Source organism: Perissodus microlepis, chromosome 11 (assembly GCF_051167445.1).
Source record: "Perissodus microlepis isolate ML-2025 ecotype Zambia chromosome 11, ASM5116744v1, whole genome shotgun sequence".
In the NCBI taxonomy this organism is placed as follows: Eukaryota; Metazoa; Chordata; class Actinopteri; order Cichliformes; family Cichlidae; genus Perissodus; species Perissodus microlepis.
Genome location: NC_140471.1, coordinates 9,954,333 through 9,973,976, shown reverse-complemented (window position 1 = coordinate 9,973,976; position 19,644 = coordinate 9,954,333). Strand labels below are relative to the sequence as shown.

The 19,644-nt window shown below is 38.5% G+C and overlaps 1 protein-coding gene across 2 annotated transcripts in view; it reads left to right on the top strand.

Moving 5' to 3' along the window:
* The window catches only part of LOC146377272 (F-actin-uncapping protein LRRC16A-like), a 64,161-nt gene that overhangs the window by 20,107 nt on the left and 24,410 nt on the right, over window positions 1-19,644 (top strand). For both annotated transcript variants that reach the window (XM_084942609.1, XM_084942608.1), the window contains exons 3-12: window positions 3,940-3,990; window positions 9,101-9,160; window positions 10,249-10,370; window positions 11,424-11,521; window positions 12,553-12,623; window positions 12,889-12,962; window positions 13,124-13,199; window positions 16,890-16,978; window positions 17,944-18,038; window positions 18,920-19,006. In XM_084942609.1, coding sequence (XP_084798735.1) covers window positions 3,940-3,990; window positions 9,101-9,160; window positions 10,249-10,370; window positions 11,424-11,521; window positions 12,553-12,623; window positions 12,889-12,962; window positions 13,124-13,199; window positions 16,890-16,978; window positions 17,944-18,038; window positions 18,920-19,006 — 823 coding nt within the window. The remainder of the gene's footprint in view (window positions 1-3,939; window positions 3,991-9,100; window positions 9,161-10,248; window positions 10,371-11,423; window positions 11,522-12,552; window positions 12,624-12,888; window positions 12,963-13,123; window positions 13,200-16,889; window positions 16,979-17,943; window positions 18,039-18,919; window positions 19,007-19,644) is intronic.

Below are 19,644 nucleotides of genomic sequence, written 5' to 3'. Positions count from 1 at the left end.
ACACACACACACACACACACACACACACACACACAGAGTTTTACACTTTTCCGATCTGGATTTATTGCTAATCTTTTAAAAGTGGTTTGAGGTCTTCTTGGCCTGTACTTCTTTGTGCTTTAACTGCAAGTTTGTTTGTTTTTTTGTTTTTGGGGGGGTTTTTTTTATATGTGCACGAAGCAAAAATGATTTGTATCTATAGCTCTGTGTCAGATGTTTGTGTATATATGTGCGTGTGTGTCTGTCTGCCGGTGATATGTATTTCAGGCCAAGAAGACAAATGGTGCTTTAAAGCTTGTGGCAGTTATCTTGCATGTGAGCCACCAGGATGTGTGTGAATGCTAGTGTGTCTCTATGTGTATTACAGTGAGAGAGAGAGGGTGTGTGCAATAGCAGATGCTCTCTCTGGTCTTGCAGACATGCTTCAATGCTGCTGCCATCTGGTTGGCTGAGTAGAGCTGAACGCACGATGGTGGTCGCTGTGAAATCACTGGCTGATGGGAAGGCTCAAGGCTTAAATCCACTTAAGACAGATAGCAAAGACAGAGAGAGGTAGAGGGGACATTGCAGAGGGGGGGGTCATGGGTCGTTGTGCCTTTGTCCACTCTAAAGTGCAGATGGAGAGAGTGGTGCACTGAGAGTGTGCCGAGGGGCGATCATGCGTTGACAGGAGGAGGATGGCAGGAAGGAAAGCTTAAGGAAAAATTGAAGAGGCCGTGGCAGCTTAAAGTTTGTGAAACACTTTGAATTTGTTATAAGGGGTGCTGAATTTATCCTTTTCAAAGTATGTGACTGATCTGCATTACTTTAATTGATTTAATTTAAGTACTGGATTATTTACAGTTCTTTAAATTTACAATTTACAAAGACCGGACATGTAAGACGAAACCTCAGTCACATGGTTACTCTACTCTACTCACAGTCAGTGAGTTCTTTGTAATGACCATTTGCAAGAAGACGCTGCTTATAATAATATAACTGTATAAGGAATTGAGATTAAAAATACAGCTTTTATTCCAGTAACTCAATCAAGAAATTGATAAAGTAAATAATGATCAAATATAGATATGTTGACCTTTAATCAGATTCAGGATACTAATCTCCCAGAGAGAAACTGCTTTAGACATTAATTTGGGTCTAAAAAATAATTATAATGATATCAACAAGAATATATTTTTGTTAACTTTGGAAACTCCCTCCAGAGCCACAGAAGATATTTTAGAGCAGTTTCCACTAGTTGAATACTGCCCCTGGTGATGACTAATCTCAACTGTGTAAAGCAGCTGGTGAGCCCCTTTAACAGTTCCCAAGGTTAGACAAACTCGTTGCAATATAAACTGTAAAGTTATTGCCCAAATTATGGATTATGTATATCCATCTCAGTTGCATCAGTTACAGTCTCTACACTTTCCTCAGTTGATATTAAACTAAAGTGATCTTTAAATAAAATTTGTACCTTTATTTACCCCTTAAGGAGAAATGAAATGTATTCCATCACTACTACACCTGCAGACACATTGTATCTAAATGAGTGCTACAGTGCAGAAATGATACTGAGACAACGAGAGGAGATTTGAGCGTAGCAGCAGTGACTGATGCTCTTTAGAAGAGGTTATCTTTGGCCATACAGGCCTGCCTGTCTGTCTCCATCACATCAAACCATGAAAGCCCTGCCAGTGAAGCTGAGCCACAGAGGCCTGGGAACCATTGTCATTCCTTTAAACCGTGTCTTTCATCCCTCTGTTTCTCTTTTCACGTCTATAAAAAAAGATTTTGACAGTCTCTAGACTTCAGTGTTTTCTCTCTTCCTGTCCTGACCTTCAAATCAGTCATTGTTTCAAGAAACCTGTTAGTCTCTCCTCCTTATGTTTTGTTTGTATTCTTTCACTTTGCTTTTCTGCTTCTAAACCTTCTGATCAGTTTTCTCTAACTTCTGTTCTCTTTTTTTCTGCTACCTCCATTTTCTTTTTCTTTGTAGTGTGTCAAGCTTAGCTGATCTAAGCTGTCTTTCTCTGTAGCCTGCATGTTAAGATTGTGAATGTTTTTGAGTTAATTCAATACTTGTGGCATTTGTGGCAGTTTTTCCCCAAAAATCTGATTGGCTTTACCAAAATTATTTAAACTGTAAGTATGACACAGAGAAACAGTTTGGGCTATTTCTGACAGGACTCAAGGAAGTTGAGTAACCAACAACAAATATACTTTTTTTTTTTTTTTTTTTTAAGTAAACTGAGCGTATTAGGATTTCAGACTCTTGGTCAGACACATTAAATGGAGAACGTGTTTTTTGTTGTTGTGTTGTTTTTTTTTGCCCTCTGCATGTTAGATTTCATATTTTGGGTAAATAGAGCAGGGGAATGACATTCAGCAAAGGTCTGGGGCCAGTGGTTGATTTGGGGTTTTGGCTATTAAGGCATTTTAGTCCATGCGGTGTGAGCCTTAACTGCAGAAATCATGAAAATTTAGAGGCTAGCCAATTTAACAGTTCATCAAGAACCTAATATGCCGATAAATGATTAGTGTAAAACAAATATCTCTTCCTGGTGTGTATCTTTGCTGACCAAGCAGGGTGTTTTCTTTGAAAAGGGTGGCAGTGTCCCTCTAAAGATTTAAAGGTCAACCTTTGCTGTGCTGTGATACTTTTTGGCAGGAGAAAAAGCAGTGTTATGATCCATGCCTTTGTCTTTAAAATGTTACATTATGTCTTTGTGATGTTAATCTTTTTTTACTTCTTAAAGGTTGAAACCTTTGTTCTCCTGTTTGTGGTGCCCGTATGATAAAGTTTGTTCACTTTACGCATCCAACTTCCTCCCTGAATTGGTTTAGTGGAAGATGGATATGGACAGATAGCCTGCCTTCAGGCGCAATATGTCTGCAAGTCGCTTTGCAACCCACATCAACCCTATTTTAGGGGTTGTCTGTTCTTTGGGTGTTATACTTTTGACATCTGTACGTATGTACAAATTAAGGCGGGGGAGGTCCCACAACATGACTGCAGATAAATAGCTTTTTTTTGACTGTAGTAATCCTGACTGAAATTGCATCCTTTTCACTGTTAATATTACGAGGAACATCTTCAAAACCACATTGTACTCCTTGTGAGGCATCAAAACAATTCAGCCAAATGACCCTTCAAAGCTGCTTGTCTGCTTGAAAGTGTTGCTCAACCAGGCATTAGAGATGTGCCTGGTTGAGCCTTTCACAGACCAGCAACATAAGTAAGCTCTGCCCTCGCTGTGTTCCATCATAAACACACATGATCAAGACCGTTTATTCAGCAGGGAGAAGCAACACAAACACAAAGTCATGAAAAACACGCTGACCTATTATGGCCTAACAATGAGAAGCCGTGCTGCCTGCCTAAACCATCTTTTAAACGTGAATTCTGGGCATTGTTGGGCGACTCGAGGTGGGACATCATGCAAAAGTTGCCCTTTTTTATATGCAGACATCTTCTTACTGCTTTGGTTTAAATAAGGGAGCTACCTCAGTAGAGCTTGCAGGAGACTGTATACATGAATACCACTTGCTCTTTGCAGATTAACTGGACCATTACCACCACTGTTCTTACGTGGGTGCATTCAGGCCTCAAAAGGACTTTGTATTAGAGAGCTGGCAGATTAAAGACCATTTAATGTGTGCGTAAGCTCTGCCGGGTAATGTCTAAAGAATGTTAGTGCAGCAGTGCATGTGTATCTTTAGTGAGCTGAGCTGATAAAGAGACTTTAACAAATGTTTCAATGTTATTAGTTCTACGTTTCAAGTGTCAGTGAATCTTTCTGTTACACTCTTTTCACAGAGATGCTTCACAGTCACAAGTCTTTTCATCCTGATGAGTCACCAGAGCAGCTCTTTGTGTTCTTTGTCATTTCCTGGTTCTTGTTGTTCACAGTGTATATTTACAGCAACATACTCATTATTGTCTCTGTTCTCCCCTAGGCTCTCGCATCTTACCGAGCCTACCTCTTGACGGCACGCATTCCTGCCAAGGTAAGAGCAGTTGAGAATAGTATACTTTACTAAATGAAGAGTGTAGTATTGTGTTAGAAAAGTACTTTTAGGGTTCATTTTTTCCATTTAAATAAATCATATTAAACTGTTGAAATCACTTCAGAAGTTTTGGAACTTCTTGGAAAGTTTTCTGGAAACGGTTTCTGGGATTTTCCTTGCTAACTTGCTTCATTCTCCTCTTTCACTACTTGTTTGTTGCGAGAGAAAAACACAAACTTAAAAAAATGTATATTAACATTTTTCTGTTTAATTTCAGAATATGAAGACTGAACCAAAAGGTTCATGACCATAAAACCAAAACAACAAGCTGCTTGTTGTCTGAATAATGATCAGTGTGTTGCAACTCTTTTATTACACACAGTAGCACTGTTTTCTCTTCATTATTAATGTTGTAATGCTTGTTGCAGGCAGCAGTGTGTGATATTTCCTTACAGCAGAGTTAGCGATTCTGTTTCAGCCATCATTTGTTCTCACTGGTGATACAGGGAGCAGTTTTGAATTTAAATCGTTACTTTTAAGTTTGTGTACCTGAAGCAGTTCTAAAGCTTGCTGGCAAATCCTTTTATACAGTGGTGCGATAATGCAGTGCAGATGGTAATTGTCACCAGCACTGAAATATCCCTCATCATCTTTACAAGCACAGTCACCACTACCACATAAAAACCAGCAGTGCAGTAACACAACACAGATGTTCATGCAAAACTGCTGTTACCATCACTTCATGTATTATCAAGGTTAACAGCAGACTTGTGCTGCTGTTTTTGCACAATACAAATTGTTTAAAATAGTTTTGTCCAATCCTGCATCAGTAATATTCTGATAAAGAAAAAAAATAAGCAGAATGTATTACAGGAGTGTGAAGTGCGGGAGCCAGTGGCCAAGGGTTTGCTGGCTTTTCTGGCCATCTTTGAGCTTATTTTTTTAAAGCTTGATCTTCTATTTATACTTGTCAAAGTACACATGACACACACAGACCCACAAGGTGGATACAGCACCATCCATGCTGTTGCGGCTGCTAATGCTAATGAAACATAAAAAGTGATTAAGCATGTTTTCAGTGTCAGCAGTTTTCAGCAGTAGTAGTGACTCATTGTCAAAAATAGCCTCTAGCCTGACCACATGCATAACCAAAGCTTAGAGTCATAAACCCAAACAGGGATGTGACTGTCTATAGAAAACACCTACAAAATCTGGACTCGCCTGACAGGACAGGAAAGCTTTAACAGTATTTCTCTCAAGTCGCAATATTGCATACCATCTTATTTTAAAAGAAAAAGCTGCCTGCTCTCCAGTGAATAAGGTGCCCTGGAGACAGTGCAGTTGGCTGATTGACTGAACACAGAAAACATCATAGTTCACTCCTTCACATAACATCATTTTCCACTTTGGAAAAGTTTCTAGTGTTATGAGCCACAAGTTTAAAGTCTGTTTATTTAGCTGGTTCTGCATCTGTTTTTTATCTGTCTGCTGTCCTTTGACCAGAGGGATTAGACACCTGCTTTATAAAGAGCCGCCCCCATATCTCATCCTGCATTCGGATCTTTTTCCACCTTTTTTTCTTTTCTTGGCTTAAACACCTCTTCTGTTGGGAGACAGTTCTTTCTCTTGTAGTGAAACCTCTGTCTTTCTTTGGTTAGCCAGATCGCAGCCACAGATCACCTTTCCTCCCCTATTTCTTTTCTCACTCTTATCCTGCCAATCTTTTTCAATAATCCATTAGTTCATCCGTTTCTCTTACGCTGACACCTCTGTTTCCGTCCCCCACTCACTACAATGCCAAAGGTCAATGGGATAACTAGTATCTTGTCTTCAGTGGATTGACTTTATTTTAAATGAATTTCTATTACATTAAGCTGACAGGCAGAAAATCTATTTTTTTTCAAATTTTTTTTTTTTAAGGAAAAATAACAAATTTGTGATTAATTTTGTGATTGACTAACTTTTGCATCAACAAAAAGGTTTCAAATCCAAATTTGTTGTAGTTGCCAAATCTTTTTCCTCTAATCTTTTTCATTTTTTCATATAAAACTCATTAAAGATCCTTTATTATTATTATTGTTATTGTTATTGTTATTGTTATTGTTATTATTATTATTATTAGTATTATTGTTAGTAGTAGTAGTATTAGTATTATTCATTCACTAGTGCCAACTAATGCACTAATGTTATGGGTGGTTTCTTGGCGCCTGTTATTAAAACTAGAAAAAGAGAAAAAGTAAAAGATTGTTACCATATTTCTCCTAAATGTACTTTTCTAATGTAAAGTCTGTTTCACAGCCAAGATAAATCAATCTTAAATAAAGTTTAGCTTCTCCTCACTCTGGATCCTCTGTACTCACCTTCTGTTGAAAGCTGTTTTTTTTTTTTTTTAATACAACAGATGATTTTGTATTATTTTATGGTAAAAGGTGAATGCATGGATTCTTGTATAGTGTTTTTCTACTTGAGCACTCATCTATTATGCATAAAAAGTGGTAATGCTTTAAAACCCTATAGGAGCACAAACTATAGGATGGGGATTTCATCCGTATTGTTTTCCTGAAGGCAGCCCGAGGCCTTAACGTTGAAGTGTTTTTAGTGTATAAAAGTAAAACCTCAGTTAAACATTAGACTGTATATTTCTCCTCTTAGTTATAGCTAAAATCCCCCTCTAGCTCTCTCATGTGCTTGTCAGTGGTTTTCTGTGTGTGCGCTGCTTCGATTGATGCTTTGGCTCCTCTTGAGAAGCTCCAGGGCCTCGCTGTCTGCCAGTGTCTTCCTAAAAGCATGCACACATGCTCACACACACATTCATTCAGATCTTCCTTCTTGCCTTTTATCGCTGTTTATTTTTGTAGCCTCACCTGTATGCTCTTCAGCTCGGTTGTCTTTTGTTTGATGTCAGAATAAATGGAGTTTATGTAATAAAAGGTCACACTGAGCATACCTTTGATATACAAAACATAGTCAGTGTCCATTATCTCATTAAAACCTGAAATACAAATGGTCAGCAGCATCCTCAGTATTAACAGTTATAATAAATACCTTTCAGATAAACTTAGGTACAGTGTGACCCGTTAGACTGACAGACGGGCATTGAACGAATGAGTGAATGATGCAATTACTCAGGCATTTGGTTCCATACACCTCCCAGCATGGAGCTGGCCGTCGCCAATGGCTGAAGCCCAGATTTCATCACCACACTGATTTAAGTCCTTTCAGATTACAGCCACACCTTTTTACAGGCTGAAATAAATAAACTGATTGACCTATTTTACATTATGGATACATATTGTAGAAAACAACACTTTGCAGTAACAAATGAGCATCAAAATTAGTGTAAGACTAATTTAGTCTCTTACAGTTGGTAGCCTTCTACCCTGTTAAAACTTACCAAACCTCCCTATGTAACAATAACAGCTACTGGAGTCTGTTGCTTTGTTTTATTTGAGAAACATGTCATTAGCTGAGCTGATTTCTTCTGTTGTATTCACGTCAGTTATGCTAATTTCTTCTTTAAAAGTCAGTTCACATTAAAGTAAGTGCTGAATATAAATTGGGGGGCGGGGTGTTTTTACACAGCACCTTGAATGAGAGAGTTGCTATTGTGTGTTTATTGTGGATTTAGTAACCACAAGCACTACAAAACCAAATGCGCGCGCGCACACACACACACACACACACACACACACACACTGCATACTGTAGTCAGACAGTAGACAGACAGTCTGCTTATCCTCTCCCTCCTCTCATCTCTGAGCCAAGCCTCAGGAACACAGCGCCCACCTGGAATAGTCTGGCCCTGCTCTCTGGCCTACCCTCAGGCACTGTATGTGTTTGTGGGAGAGCAAGCAGCAGAGGAAAACTGCACTCGGTATAAAGCAGAAGGCATTTGTATGCACAGGTTTCCAATCTCATTTAAAAGAATCTCAGTTTCTGTCCTTTTAAGGCCTGTGAAGGCAAGTCGCTGCTTTTCTTTGTCTCCTCAGTCCTGAGTTGCTCTCTTGAAGCAGAAATAAAAAATTCAGATGCAAGACTGTTCTAGGTTTCTCTTGCCTCGTGTTTTGATAGACTGTCTTTTGAATGATGATTCAGTATATTCTGTGTTCTGTTTAAGCTGCAAGAGAGCCATACTCATTTCAAACAGTTTAAAAAGTACATTTGAAATTGTGCAAAGCAGGGAAAAGCCACAAGAAGTTGAACAGCATGTGTCATATGTAGTTGTTTTATTTTATTTCCAGTGGACTTGACTAAAAACTGAGATGCAAGTATTTGTGATGAAAAACATGTAACACCAAATATGACTTTAAAACAAGTTTGTCTGTGTGAGTCGGTGTTGGAAGATTAAATTACTGCAACCTGACTTATTAACTGTGACACAGACACTTTTAAGCAGGACTCATTAGATTAGAGTTAGCGCACTACACCAATTTATTCCTAATATTCTTCTTCTCTCTTTTCTTTTTCGGGTGTTATAATTGTTCTTCTTAATATCAACCAGCATATTCTTAAACAGTATGGTAACACTAGAATGTAATAATATGTAGTTCAGCACGATCTGCACTAAAGCTAAACCAATGGATTTCAGAGCCCGATATTGCCCGATATCAGGTATATGGTAATCCATTGGTGTTTGTATTCATAACGATGATAATTAAAAATGTATAAAGTGAAATAGGGAATGGCAAAACAAGCTTGACGATGTTTGAGTGTTAAAGTTGCATAGTTTATCCAGAGAAGGGTGTCTTGCAAATCCCTTTTTGGCAGCAGACATATTTGGAAATCCACAAGCCCAACACCCAGCTGATCTGAGCAGCGTCAGACAGGGTGTGGGTTTAAAAAAACAACTATCTTAGTGAATTTTAGAGAAATCTGTTTATGCTTGTGTGTCTGGAAGAAAAAATATATTGGCTGATATATAGGATTATCCTCTATTTAAAAAAAAAAAATAATAAAATAAAATATCTGTATTGTTTACGAACGATGCCGTTACAGATATTTAAAAATCCTGTATCTGCGGTATCTGTGTCGCTGTCACTTCTCATTAGTACAAGGTCATGCCATTGGATGATATTAAAATTTTAATGGGACATCTGTTCTCTTCTTTTAGGTGGAACACTCCTTTAATTATCTGGAGATCCAGGGAATTGCTTGCAACAAGCCAACGCAGGTACAGAAAAATATTAAAGAAAAAAGCTTCACACTACAGTCATTCTCATGTTAAGAGTAAGAACAAAGTTGAAGCTGTCCAGCTATTCCTTTAAATTGTGTTTCCATTTTGTGTTTTTGTTAAAGTGCATCTGTTATATCTGTAACCTGTCTAGATGCTGTTTAAAGCATTACGATTAAAAAGTGAAGCATTGAATAGTCAGTGAGACAATAGGCACATAAACACACATGCCTAAACTTTTATATGTCAGGTTTTAATATTGTTTTGTTTCTGTGAGTGCTCATGATGTTTTAATCATCAGCATATATTGTACTAATACACTAAATCTGGTGAAAAGTCTTTTTATCCTATTTAGGGACACTTCAGCAGGATGAAAAAATAAAATAGACAAATCTAAAACTATGGCAGGAAAACGTCTTAAATGCTGGTATGATCTGTAGAAACTCATTAATTCACGGCTAACCAGAACGGAACATCTGTGCCAAGCTGCCAGTCAGCAGGATTTATCCGTAAAATATGATAATCCAACACTAACCACCCTGTTCCTGGAGCTGAACCTCTGTCCCACTCGTCTGAGAGATGTCAGTCCTCTTAATATCTTGACCGATGGTCTCCCATGTATCAGCAAAGATTATGTAAATTTTGGCCAGTAGCAGAGGCTCTGATCTGCATTTGCATAATTGTAGTGAATGCTGAAATGGCCAGCCAGTCTTGGTTAATACTATTAAATCATTACATGCAGAGATGTGGGATAGAACTGTTGTTACGTAGATAGATGGGTTTTTACATTTTTTTTCACTTTAATTGTTTTCAATAGATTCCAGGGAGGTGTTTAAAAAAAAAAAAAAAAAGTCAAATATGGATTAAAATGAACAGAATAAGACACATGCATGCAAAAACACACAATACATCAATGTTGAATCCTAACATTAACTGATTATCAGTCAGTTATATCTGATTAAACCAGACTGAAGGAGAAAATAAAAATGTGTTGGTCCCTTAACTAAATGGGTGCACTTGTGATTGACTTGTGGTGAAGGTGGAATCATTAATTGTTGTGATAACTAATTAAGATTATGTCCGTTAAGCTGTCCATAGAATATGAGCGCAGCTCATTTTCGTTGAAGTTGCCCTCCACAGACGAGGTAAATGAGGTGGTGGCTCACATAGGAAACTGTATGCAGAGGATATGTCCAGGTCTGCCCCCTAGGTGAGTTCGTTGTGTGCGTGCATGTGTGTGTGCACATGTGTTTGTGTGTGTGTGTTCTGGTTCTTCCTATCTTTGTGGTGACCAAAATGTGACATTTACTATACTTGTGGGGACCAAAATCCTGGTCCCCATAAGTTTGAAGGCATTTTTCAGACTGAAAATGTGGTTTTAGTGTCAGTGTTACAATTGGGTTATGGTTAGACTTATGGTAAGGGTTAGGGTTAGGCATTCATTTTTGAAGGTTAGGGTAAGGGGCTAGGGAAAGCATTATGTCAATGAGATGGCCCCACTAAGATAGCAATGTCCGGTGTGTGTGTGTGTGTGTGTGTGTGTGTGTGTGTGTAAAATGTACAGTATTCACCTGTCTTGTCACAGACTCCTTCCTAATAGGTACTGAGGTAATAGATTTCGGGTGTTATTTCAGTATGGCTGTGTATTGCTGTGCGTGAGTGTCTTTCATAGATTTGTTGAACAGGAAGCAAGAATAGAAATGCAGAAATGAATATGGACGTAAACCATAAACTTCTATAACCTTTGAACAGTACAGTGTTTGAGCTCATCGTGAGGCTGACCATCATTAAATGTGATTGTATTTTATTTAACCCTTTAAAGCCTGAGCTACTGGCAGAAAATTCTATTTTTTAGAAAATTGAGTATTTATTAAACTTTGTGACAAATAGAAAAATGTAAATTTGCATATGAGTTTTAATTTGTATCAATTCTGCTACAACTGTGTGTGTGTGTGTGTGTGTGTATCAAATAAGATACAACAGGCATTAAGGGGTTAATACTGCCTTTTGTTATATTTTAAGCAGTTCGATGTTAGTTGTTGTTTTTTTTAATTTAAGATCACACAGTTTATTTTTAAATTCCTGCAGTACCATGTAGTACATAACAGCTGCCTCATCGCTTGCTTACAAAATGTCTGTAGAAAAGTAAGGCTTTGCAAAAGCAGTTCAGTATTGCTTGTTTCAAAAGGAATGAAACTGTTAGTTTGAAACTCTCACCAGCTGCAGTTTTCATAATATATTTTCATTTGACTTCTTTTCTCAGTAAAGTGATGAAGAAGCTTTGCATGGAGCCTCCAGACCGGCTCTCTTCTCTGCAGACTCTGTGGGAGAACAATAAACCTGCTGAACCTGGACCCTGTGGTATGAACCTGTGACTACTGCGTGCATCTGCACACAGTGCTGTGCAAAAATCTTGAGCCACCCGTTATTTCTTTATATTTTACTTCCACGGAGCCAGACTTGCAGCCTGTCACAGAAACCCACATGTCTCTCCAGTTATTAAATCTATGAAAAATGCCAAAGACAACAGTTTTACAGTCATAAAATAGCATTTCTTGACCAACAAGGTGATTCTTAAAGTCAGTAATGTGAGATCTAACAGTGTGCAGTGTGTCCTTAAAAACTGAGTAAACTGGAAAAGTGGAGGACAAAAGAAGTAGCAATGTAATTTCCTTAAGAAAAAAGGAAGATATCCCCCAAAAAAACTTAACACAGGATTTGACAGATTTATCTGGCTCTTTAGATGATCTATCTACTGTTCACTGAAGCCTCATCATCTCTTAGTGGAAGGTTGGATATCAAGAAGCCATTCTTAAGGAAGGAAAACTGTGAGAAAAAGCTGAGATATGCCAAATTGCACAAGAACTGGACTAAAAATCAGTGGCAACAGGTCTGTTTGACCATTTAGGGTTAAATCATCCTGAGTGTACAGAGAAGGTCAGGAGAGAGGTACAACAGAGTGTGTCTACAGGAATCTGTAAAACACGTTATGTTTTAATGTTTTGGGGATGCATTTCAACCTGTGGTGTTGGAGATCTGGTCAAAAATTGTTGGAATCATGAACACAGAAATGTGTCATCCGATTTCTATCCATCATGTAATGCTATCTGGAAAGCATCTAAATGTATTTCCATGAATGTTTTCACAGATTTCAATAAATCAGTATCAATATATCTACATTACATTTTCTTAACAAAAGTAGGACATGAAGAATGGCTCAAGACTTTTCCAAACGGCTCTCTCTGTATATTCTAAATGATGTGTTGCTGCTGTAGTAAGTTTACATGGTCTGAGCAGTGTTGCAAATAATCATGTTTCCAAAATCCTCCTTTCACATGTCTACTTTGTTCTGTTTTCTCTTTTCATATTTGATGGTCTCCGTCTCTGTGTAGGTGGGTTTTCTCAGATGTACCGATGTGTTTGTGACTGGTTGGGGATGCCTTACAGAGAAGAGGTGCAGTGGGTAAGCATTGTTTATATTCTTTTGTGCAGTTGCACAGATCACATTGACAGATTCTTCTTCATCTAAGCCTCACCGCTGTAGGCTGGATCCATAAACATGCAACAACTTTTGATAAGGCCCAACAGCACTGACACATATATAGAGCCTTATTTCTTGACGCCTTTGTGCTCTTGCTCCTTTTCTCCTAAATGAAACAAATCTTTTACTCTCCCAGTGCAATTGCTTTGTTTCTAGAGTCAAGATTAATTACTCGTTTCCTTTCCAGGATGTAGACACTATATATTTAACGCAAGACACCAGAGAACTTAATTTGCAGGACTTCAGTCATCTGGAGAACAGGTGAGTGCCGGCAAAGATCTTTAAATATTACCACCAGTGCAATTTAAAAACTACCATCAAAGTCATCACTGAGTCTGAGATGGTATTGATGAGAGAGATAAAAAAAGATTTCATGGCTGCTCTGACTTTTTCTCTTCTGCATTTGTCCTCCTCCTCCTCAGGGATCTGGTAGCTATAATAGCAGTCCTGGAGTTTAACCAGTGGTTCACCAAGGTCTCTACTAAGGATTACAAGCTGGTTAGTACTTCTCATATTTGAAAATCTGACTAACACTATGCAAGCTAAAGTCTGAGCACTCCAAAGAAGATTTAATATTCAGTTCTTTGTTAACACTGTGTTAAGAGCTCTGTGGTCATGTCAGACGATGTAGTTTGCTGAGAGAGTGCTGCTCATCACCAAGCATATTAACAAAGGTAGATCTTATAGCAGTGCTAGTCTCTTCCATTCTCATTCCTTTAGTTTGTATATGAATGTAGCTTATATCTTCATTGTGCTGGATAAAAGGTATGCGCTGTTAGTGTTTTCCCACAGAACCAGATTTAATCCTATCCCAGGTGTAAGTAGGTAAGAAAGCCGCCCTGCTGTATTTCTTTGGTTGGGTAAACCTGCTGCTCACCGCCTCGCCTCATTGCTGCAACTGCGGTACGTTAGTTTCTGCTTTGTATGAGACGGTATTTGTCGGTAAGGGCTTAGAGTTTGCCTCCATTTGTGATTTATGTCTCAAGTGATAACAGAAAGCGGTTAATTAGAGCAAAAGATGGAGATTTATTCTGTTTTATTGTGGGTCTAAAACTGTGTTTAGAGTGTTATCATGTCACGTTTGGCATATTTTAAATTATGCTAAAGAGCAGAGCTGATTTTCCTTACTATTTTGTGAAAGTTAAAAAAGGGGCACCTAACACTGTTGTTGCATCACATAGATTTCAGTTGTGTAATGTCTGTTTCTTTCTATATTGCATATTTCGATTTTTCCTTCTCTTTGTAAATTTACTCTAATGTAAGCAGCTTTTCCTCTACCTTTTGCTTATGGTATATAGGGGTGTATGCACAGAATATTTTCCCCTTTGTTTCCTCCATCTCCCCCACCACTCTGTTGCCTGACGATCAGTCCAATGTTTTCGTGTGATAAGACTCCTAATCCGTACTAGACAAAGGGGCTCAATGTCTTAGGCTGTTGCCCCCCTGCAGCACTCCATTACCAACTCTGCGTCTCGAGGCTTCGCTCAGTCTCCCCAATTACCACACGCAGCTTCCTCAGTCTGAGCAATTATCTCACGCTTCCGTCATGGACAATTTCTTTCGTGCTGAATTTTAAAATCCAGTCCCTTGTGATGCCGTGTTTAAACTTGGGCACAAATGTTCACGCAGGTACATGTGCTGTCTAATGTTTGCCCTTCTATTTGAGATTAGTGTGTGGTTATGATGATACGTAAGGCTTTTGTCTTAGTGCTATTCAATTGTGTGTGCTGCTTGAGTGTTGTTGTTTTTTTGGCAGTGTTTGAATTGTATTCTGTGGCTTTACAACCCAGTCCTCTTTGAGTGCTTTAAGGGGAAAAAATCCTCTTTTCCCAATGTGTGCATATTTGTATAGAGATACAGGGGAAGCTGGAGAAACAAGAGCTGCGAGGATGTGATCTGGAGCGTGATTATTTCTGAATCCCGTTCCAATGGAAATAATAGGAAGTCTGACAGAACAATAAGAGAGGAAGAGAGTGTGAGAGAAGGCGATGACAGCCAGCAGAGCAGTGGGACAGAAACATGAAGGTTGGGGAGAAAGGTCAGTGGACAAAGTGAAAGTGAGAAATGCCAGATGAGTAAGGAAATGAGGCAGAAAGCATCACAAAGAGTAATCGTGTTTAACAATTACACCAGAAAAGGGGAACTAAACATTTTAACTTGTGAAAGTAGACAGAATGAGGCCAGTTGATGCACAAAAAGTTCAACGAGAGGTTGACACTCAAACTGGTCTGCTTTGTGTTTAACGTTGAGCCGTAGCGTTACTTTAAGAAATATCCTGTGGATCACCGAGAACAAAAACAGTTGATAAGGAGATGTAAAACATTAAATCCACGCGCCTCAAGCCTTAAACTTCAGTCTTGCATCTCTATCGTATAGATAAGGATAAGCAATATCAGTGCAGCAGACTGAGTAATAAAACAAATACAGACACAAACACTCACAGGCAGCAGGCTATCACAGTGAGGGATTTCGCTGCTCATCCTCAGTTCATTCAGGCTGTTTGTCTAGTGGTCTAATCAAGATGCTGAGCCCAGCAATGAGAGAGGAGTAGAGGAGAGGATGGCAGAGGGATAACCCTTTAATGAAGCCATGATAGCGCGGTGTGCATGCGTGCACGCACATGTGTGAAAGCCTGGGATAATTTAGCAGAGTGTAGGGTCAGAACACCACAGCGTGACAAGGTTGTTATTTAATGAGTGGTTAATGGTACAATACACATGCTGACAGTGTCGCCCTGCTGTCCCCAACAGTGTTATTGTGGCTGCTGTGGAAAAGACAAGACTTCTTTGTGTGCCCTCTGCCTCTCTGCTCGCTCCCCTGTTTTTCTCCATTTCATCCATCACTACCCTGGTATCGCTCTTTTTAAAAAAATATATCATGTGTCATCCACGGTGGCCTCCATCCTTCTTATTCTTTTCTTTAACACTCATAGTTTCGATGAGTAAACATGTGAACAACAGTCCCTTTCTTCCGAGTTTTCCTGATACTGTCTCCTTCTCTTTCCATCATCACTCTCTCCTTTCTCTCCTCCACACTCTAGAGACGTTGGACAATACAGGCACTGTTTTGGCCACACTGAGGTTGCTGGCTAACAGAAACAGCCCCTCACTGAAGAAATGTCAGCTACTGTGATTAATAACAACATACTGGCCCTGCTATCATAACGAAAGTTTTTGAGTTTTTCAGTGCAGATTATGGGAAGATATATGTGTAGCAATGCTAACTGAATATGTCTGGTGCATGATTTCTGTGTGTATGTATGACGCAGCACACAGTGAAGTGGGTCAGTGAGCATCTAGGTAGGGCATGGACATTCAGCTGTTGAATCTTTAATTTTGTCTAAATATGAGTGCTTTTCGTCCCTCTGTTGTGTCTCCTGTGGTGTTCAGACCACAGAAGCGAGAACTATTTTTCTCCCTCTTAAGGTGTCCAGAGTCTGAACTCCCCAGTCTCTCCCTTGTCATGCCTAAATGGTCTTTAAGTAGAAGAATTCACTTGTATACTGTTGGGTTTTAATTAGCATAAATAGACTGCTTTCTGGAGAGAGCAGTTGAGAACAAGAACACTTGCAAAAGTACATTTCTTTGTTGTTCCTGTGACCTTCAGTATCGAAGTTTTGCTGTTCCAGATAAATCGTGTCCTAAGCCTTGGAGCTTGTTCAGTTAATTTGTATATTTTTATGCTGTGAATAATTTCACTTCAGTTAATCTGTGAGCGAGAACCTACTGCACAGCTTTGAGTGTGACTCTAAATACAGAGCATCATTTTCTGTCCGTTCACACTTTTCGTGTGCAACATTCACAAATCTTTAGGAAAGAATATATTATTCTTAGCATTTTGCTAGAAAAATTGGAAACGGGCAGTGCTTTGAGCTTGAAAGTCAATGTTTCAAGATCACCTTTAATCTTCAACACAGCCTGAACTCTTATAGAGAAGCTTTCCTGTAATTTCTTTAAGTCGTCTTCAGAAATGGTTCTTTAGGCTTCTTGAGGGACATTCAAAGCTCTTCTTCTTCTTGGATGTTTGCTGCCTTTTGTTCTGTTCTCTGTCAAGATGATCCTCCATACAGTCTGTAGAGATGATGATTTGAATCAAAATTGTACTAACACATAAAAATATAATGAAATGTGAAGCTCAAGACTTTTGCACAGCTGTTACCAAAATGCTTTGACATATGTTCGTCTTCAGTCTGCAGATGTGTGTGAGCAGATCCTTCGGGTGGTGTCTCGATCCAGTCGACTGGAGGAGTTGGTCCTGGACAATGCAGGACTCAAAACGTAAGAAAATACGAAATATTAAAGGTGCACTCAAGAAATTTTTAAATGTCAAAGACAATTAAAAGGTAGCTACAGTACACATATGTAATCATTAGCACACGTTCAAATCTCAGAACTCCAAGGTCGCTTAATAACAGATTAAAATGAGTTTAATGAATTGAAAATATAGGGAGAATTATGATGTGACTCTCTGATTTCGAAAGATTTTTTGTTTTTTTGCTATTGAATGAACAAATTTTGAGGAAAACTATTTATTTTGAAAATCCAAGGTTTGCATCCAGAATGAATACGGCTAAAAATGCTACCTTACATTCTGGGAGGTGATTTACCCTTTTCAACCTACCCTTTTAATCTCTTAGTCAAAAGTATCTGTGCTATATGGAAGTGCAGTATTAAATCTGTGGAGTGACCTTTTATATTGACAGGTCGGACATTACTTGGGTCAGATTTATGATTTAGTGTAATTTAGTTTTATACCTGCTTGATATAATAGTAATAAAGCCCATTTTTAATGAGTGTCACAGCAAGAGAAAACTCTTAATGTGTTTGAAGCATTGTCATACACAGACTCAGTATTTTCAGGTTCAAGCTATGGGAAGACCGAGACCTACATACGGAAAACTGCAGCAACATTGCAGAGGGTACCGGGATGTTAATTTGATTTAGCTTCTGTTAGATCTGTGAAGGAAATGGCTGTGCATCACATTACTGGATCCAGTTTTGTTAATCTATTTAGTGTTGAAATGGGAGCTTTGCCGTGCTGTTCCAGTGTATTCGCTTATTTAAAAATATTAGATAGCTTTTTTTAGCAGTCCCAATCTAATATTTCAGTTCACTTTCTGTAAGCTTTTCTTTCCTGCTACTGTAAAAGCAACATCAAAGGCGCTGAAGCATTCTGAAGGTCTTTGTTTGGTGCTTACATTGTTTATAGACCTGTAATGAATACATCCTTTCACAATCTACAGCGATTTTGCCCAGAAGCTAGCTGCTGCTCTGGCCCACAACCCCAGCTCAGGACTCACCACTATTAATCTTGCCAACAACCCACTGGAGGACAGAGGTAGAGATGCTCAGATCTAGTTTAATGTATTTCTCTGTGATCTTCTTCTTTCTCCTCTCTAAAGGCTGTGTTTCACCTCTGCTCTGTAATATTAAAATACAATTTTCACAGGTTACAAATGGTTACAGCATTCTTTTAAATATAGTAATATATCACGTAATTGCATTGGCTCTGGCACTGGAATCAGGAGGCGGGGAAGCTGTATAGTTAGAATTGAGAAGACTAGAAATGGCAAACAAATCCAAACTGATAGAAAACAAATAAAACGACATGCAGGTAGAGTGAAAGGACAGCTCTATAGTACAAACACCACAGCCTGACACAGCCAGAGTAAGTGATGATATAGACGGTTTATGTTCCATTGTGTGCAGTTAGTGCAGCATTTTAATATTTCATCAGCTCTGTCCTAAGGCCTCTCAGTCTATCCAGGACACATGAATTAAAGATGCATTCCACCAAATATTCATACAGACGCTTGTAAACATGCAACAGATGTCTGGGGCTCACCAGTCTCTAGTTTGTTTGTCATCATGTAAAATTTATTACAAATATTTGGTGAATATGCCCTTCATAGACATATATATGTATATAAATTTATCATTTCATACATTTACTGTGTATGACATTAACTACAATACCTGAGTATTAGTTACTGTGACTGATTTTTCCCGTACTATACCTTAAAATAAATAATAATATTAAAAATAAAAGGTGGCTCATTCTCATAACTGTAACTATATTGTCATATAAACTAAGCAGTTGTTTGTTTGTTTTTTTTATTGCAATGTGTTGTAATGCTTTCTTTTTCAGGTAACAAATACCCAAGCATTCATGGACAGTTAAGATAGACCTGTGTTGAATAAATTCTTCTCTCGTTGCAGGTGTTTCCTCCCTGGGTGCTCAGTTTGCCAAACTCCGTTTGGGGCTCAAGCATTTAAACTTTTCTAAAACCTCACTCTCACCCAAAGGTATGTGCTGTTTTCCCTTGGTGTTTGCGTCTGTAGAGTTGTTGAAATGTTAAAGCGATCCGTGGATCCATTTGCAAGATTGTAGCAAAAGTAACAGATTGGTTAAAAGGACATATGATACAAATATCGTGCTGTAATCACTTGTTTTTCTTTCTGTTTTTGCATGCATGTACATGCACCCCTACAGAAAGATGCACTTAATTTCCTCCACTAATGTGATCACACCCACTGTTGGGATGCTAATGAGACTTGATTATCACACTATTAACACTATTCTAGAGAGATGCATGGAAAGGGAAGAAATTGTAAACAGTGTTCATGTTTTCATTTGCATAAATGCTATTCTCTAAACCACTTTCCTTCAGTCTGTAGACCAAAGTTCTTCCTTTAACAAATAGTGCCAAGAGGCTGATTGTATTTAAGGCTATTCTATGTAGATTGAAATTTCTCTGTCAGCTGTTACTTGCAGGCTATTTTTTTTCTTGGTTATCATCCAAAATAAACTATTCAGCGCCGTGCTGGTCTATAGGAATTCATTGTAAACCTGCTTTTTTTCAGGCAATCAATAAAAAGCTATCATATTCCACATGCTGAGTTAGTAAGGCTGCTTAAACTGAGCTCTGCCTTGCTGAAGGTTC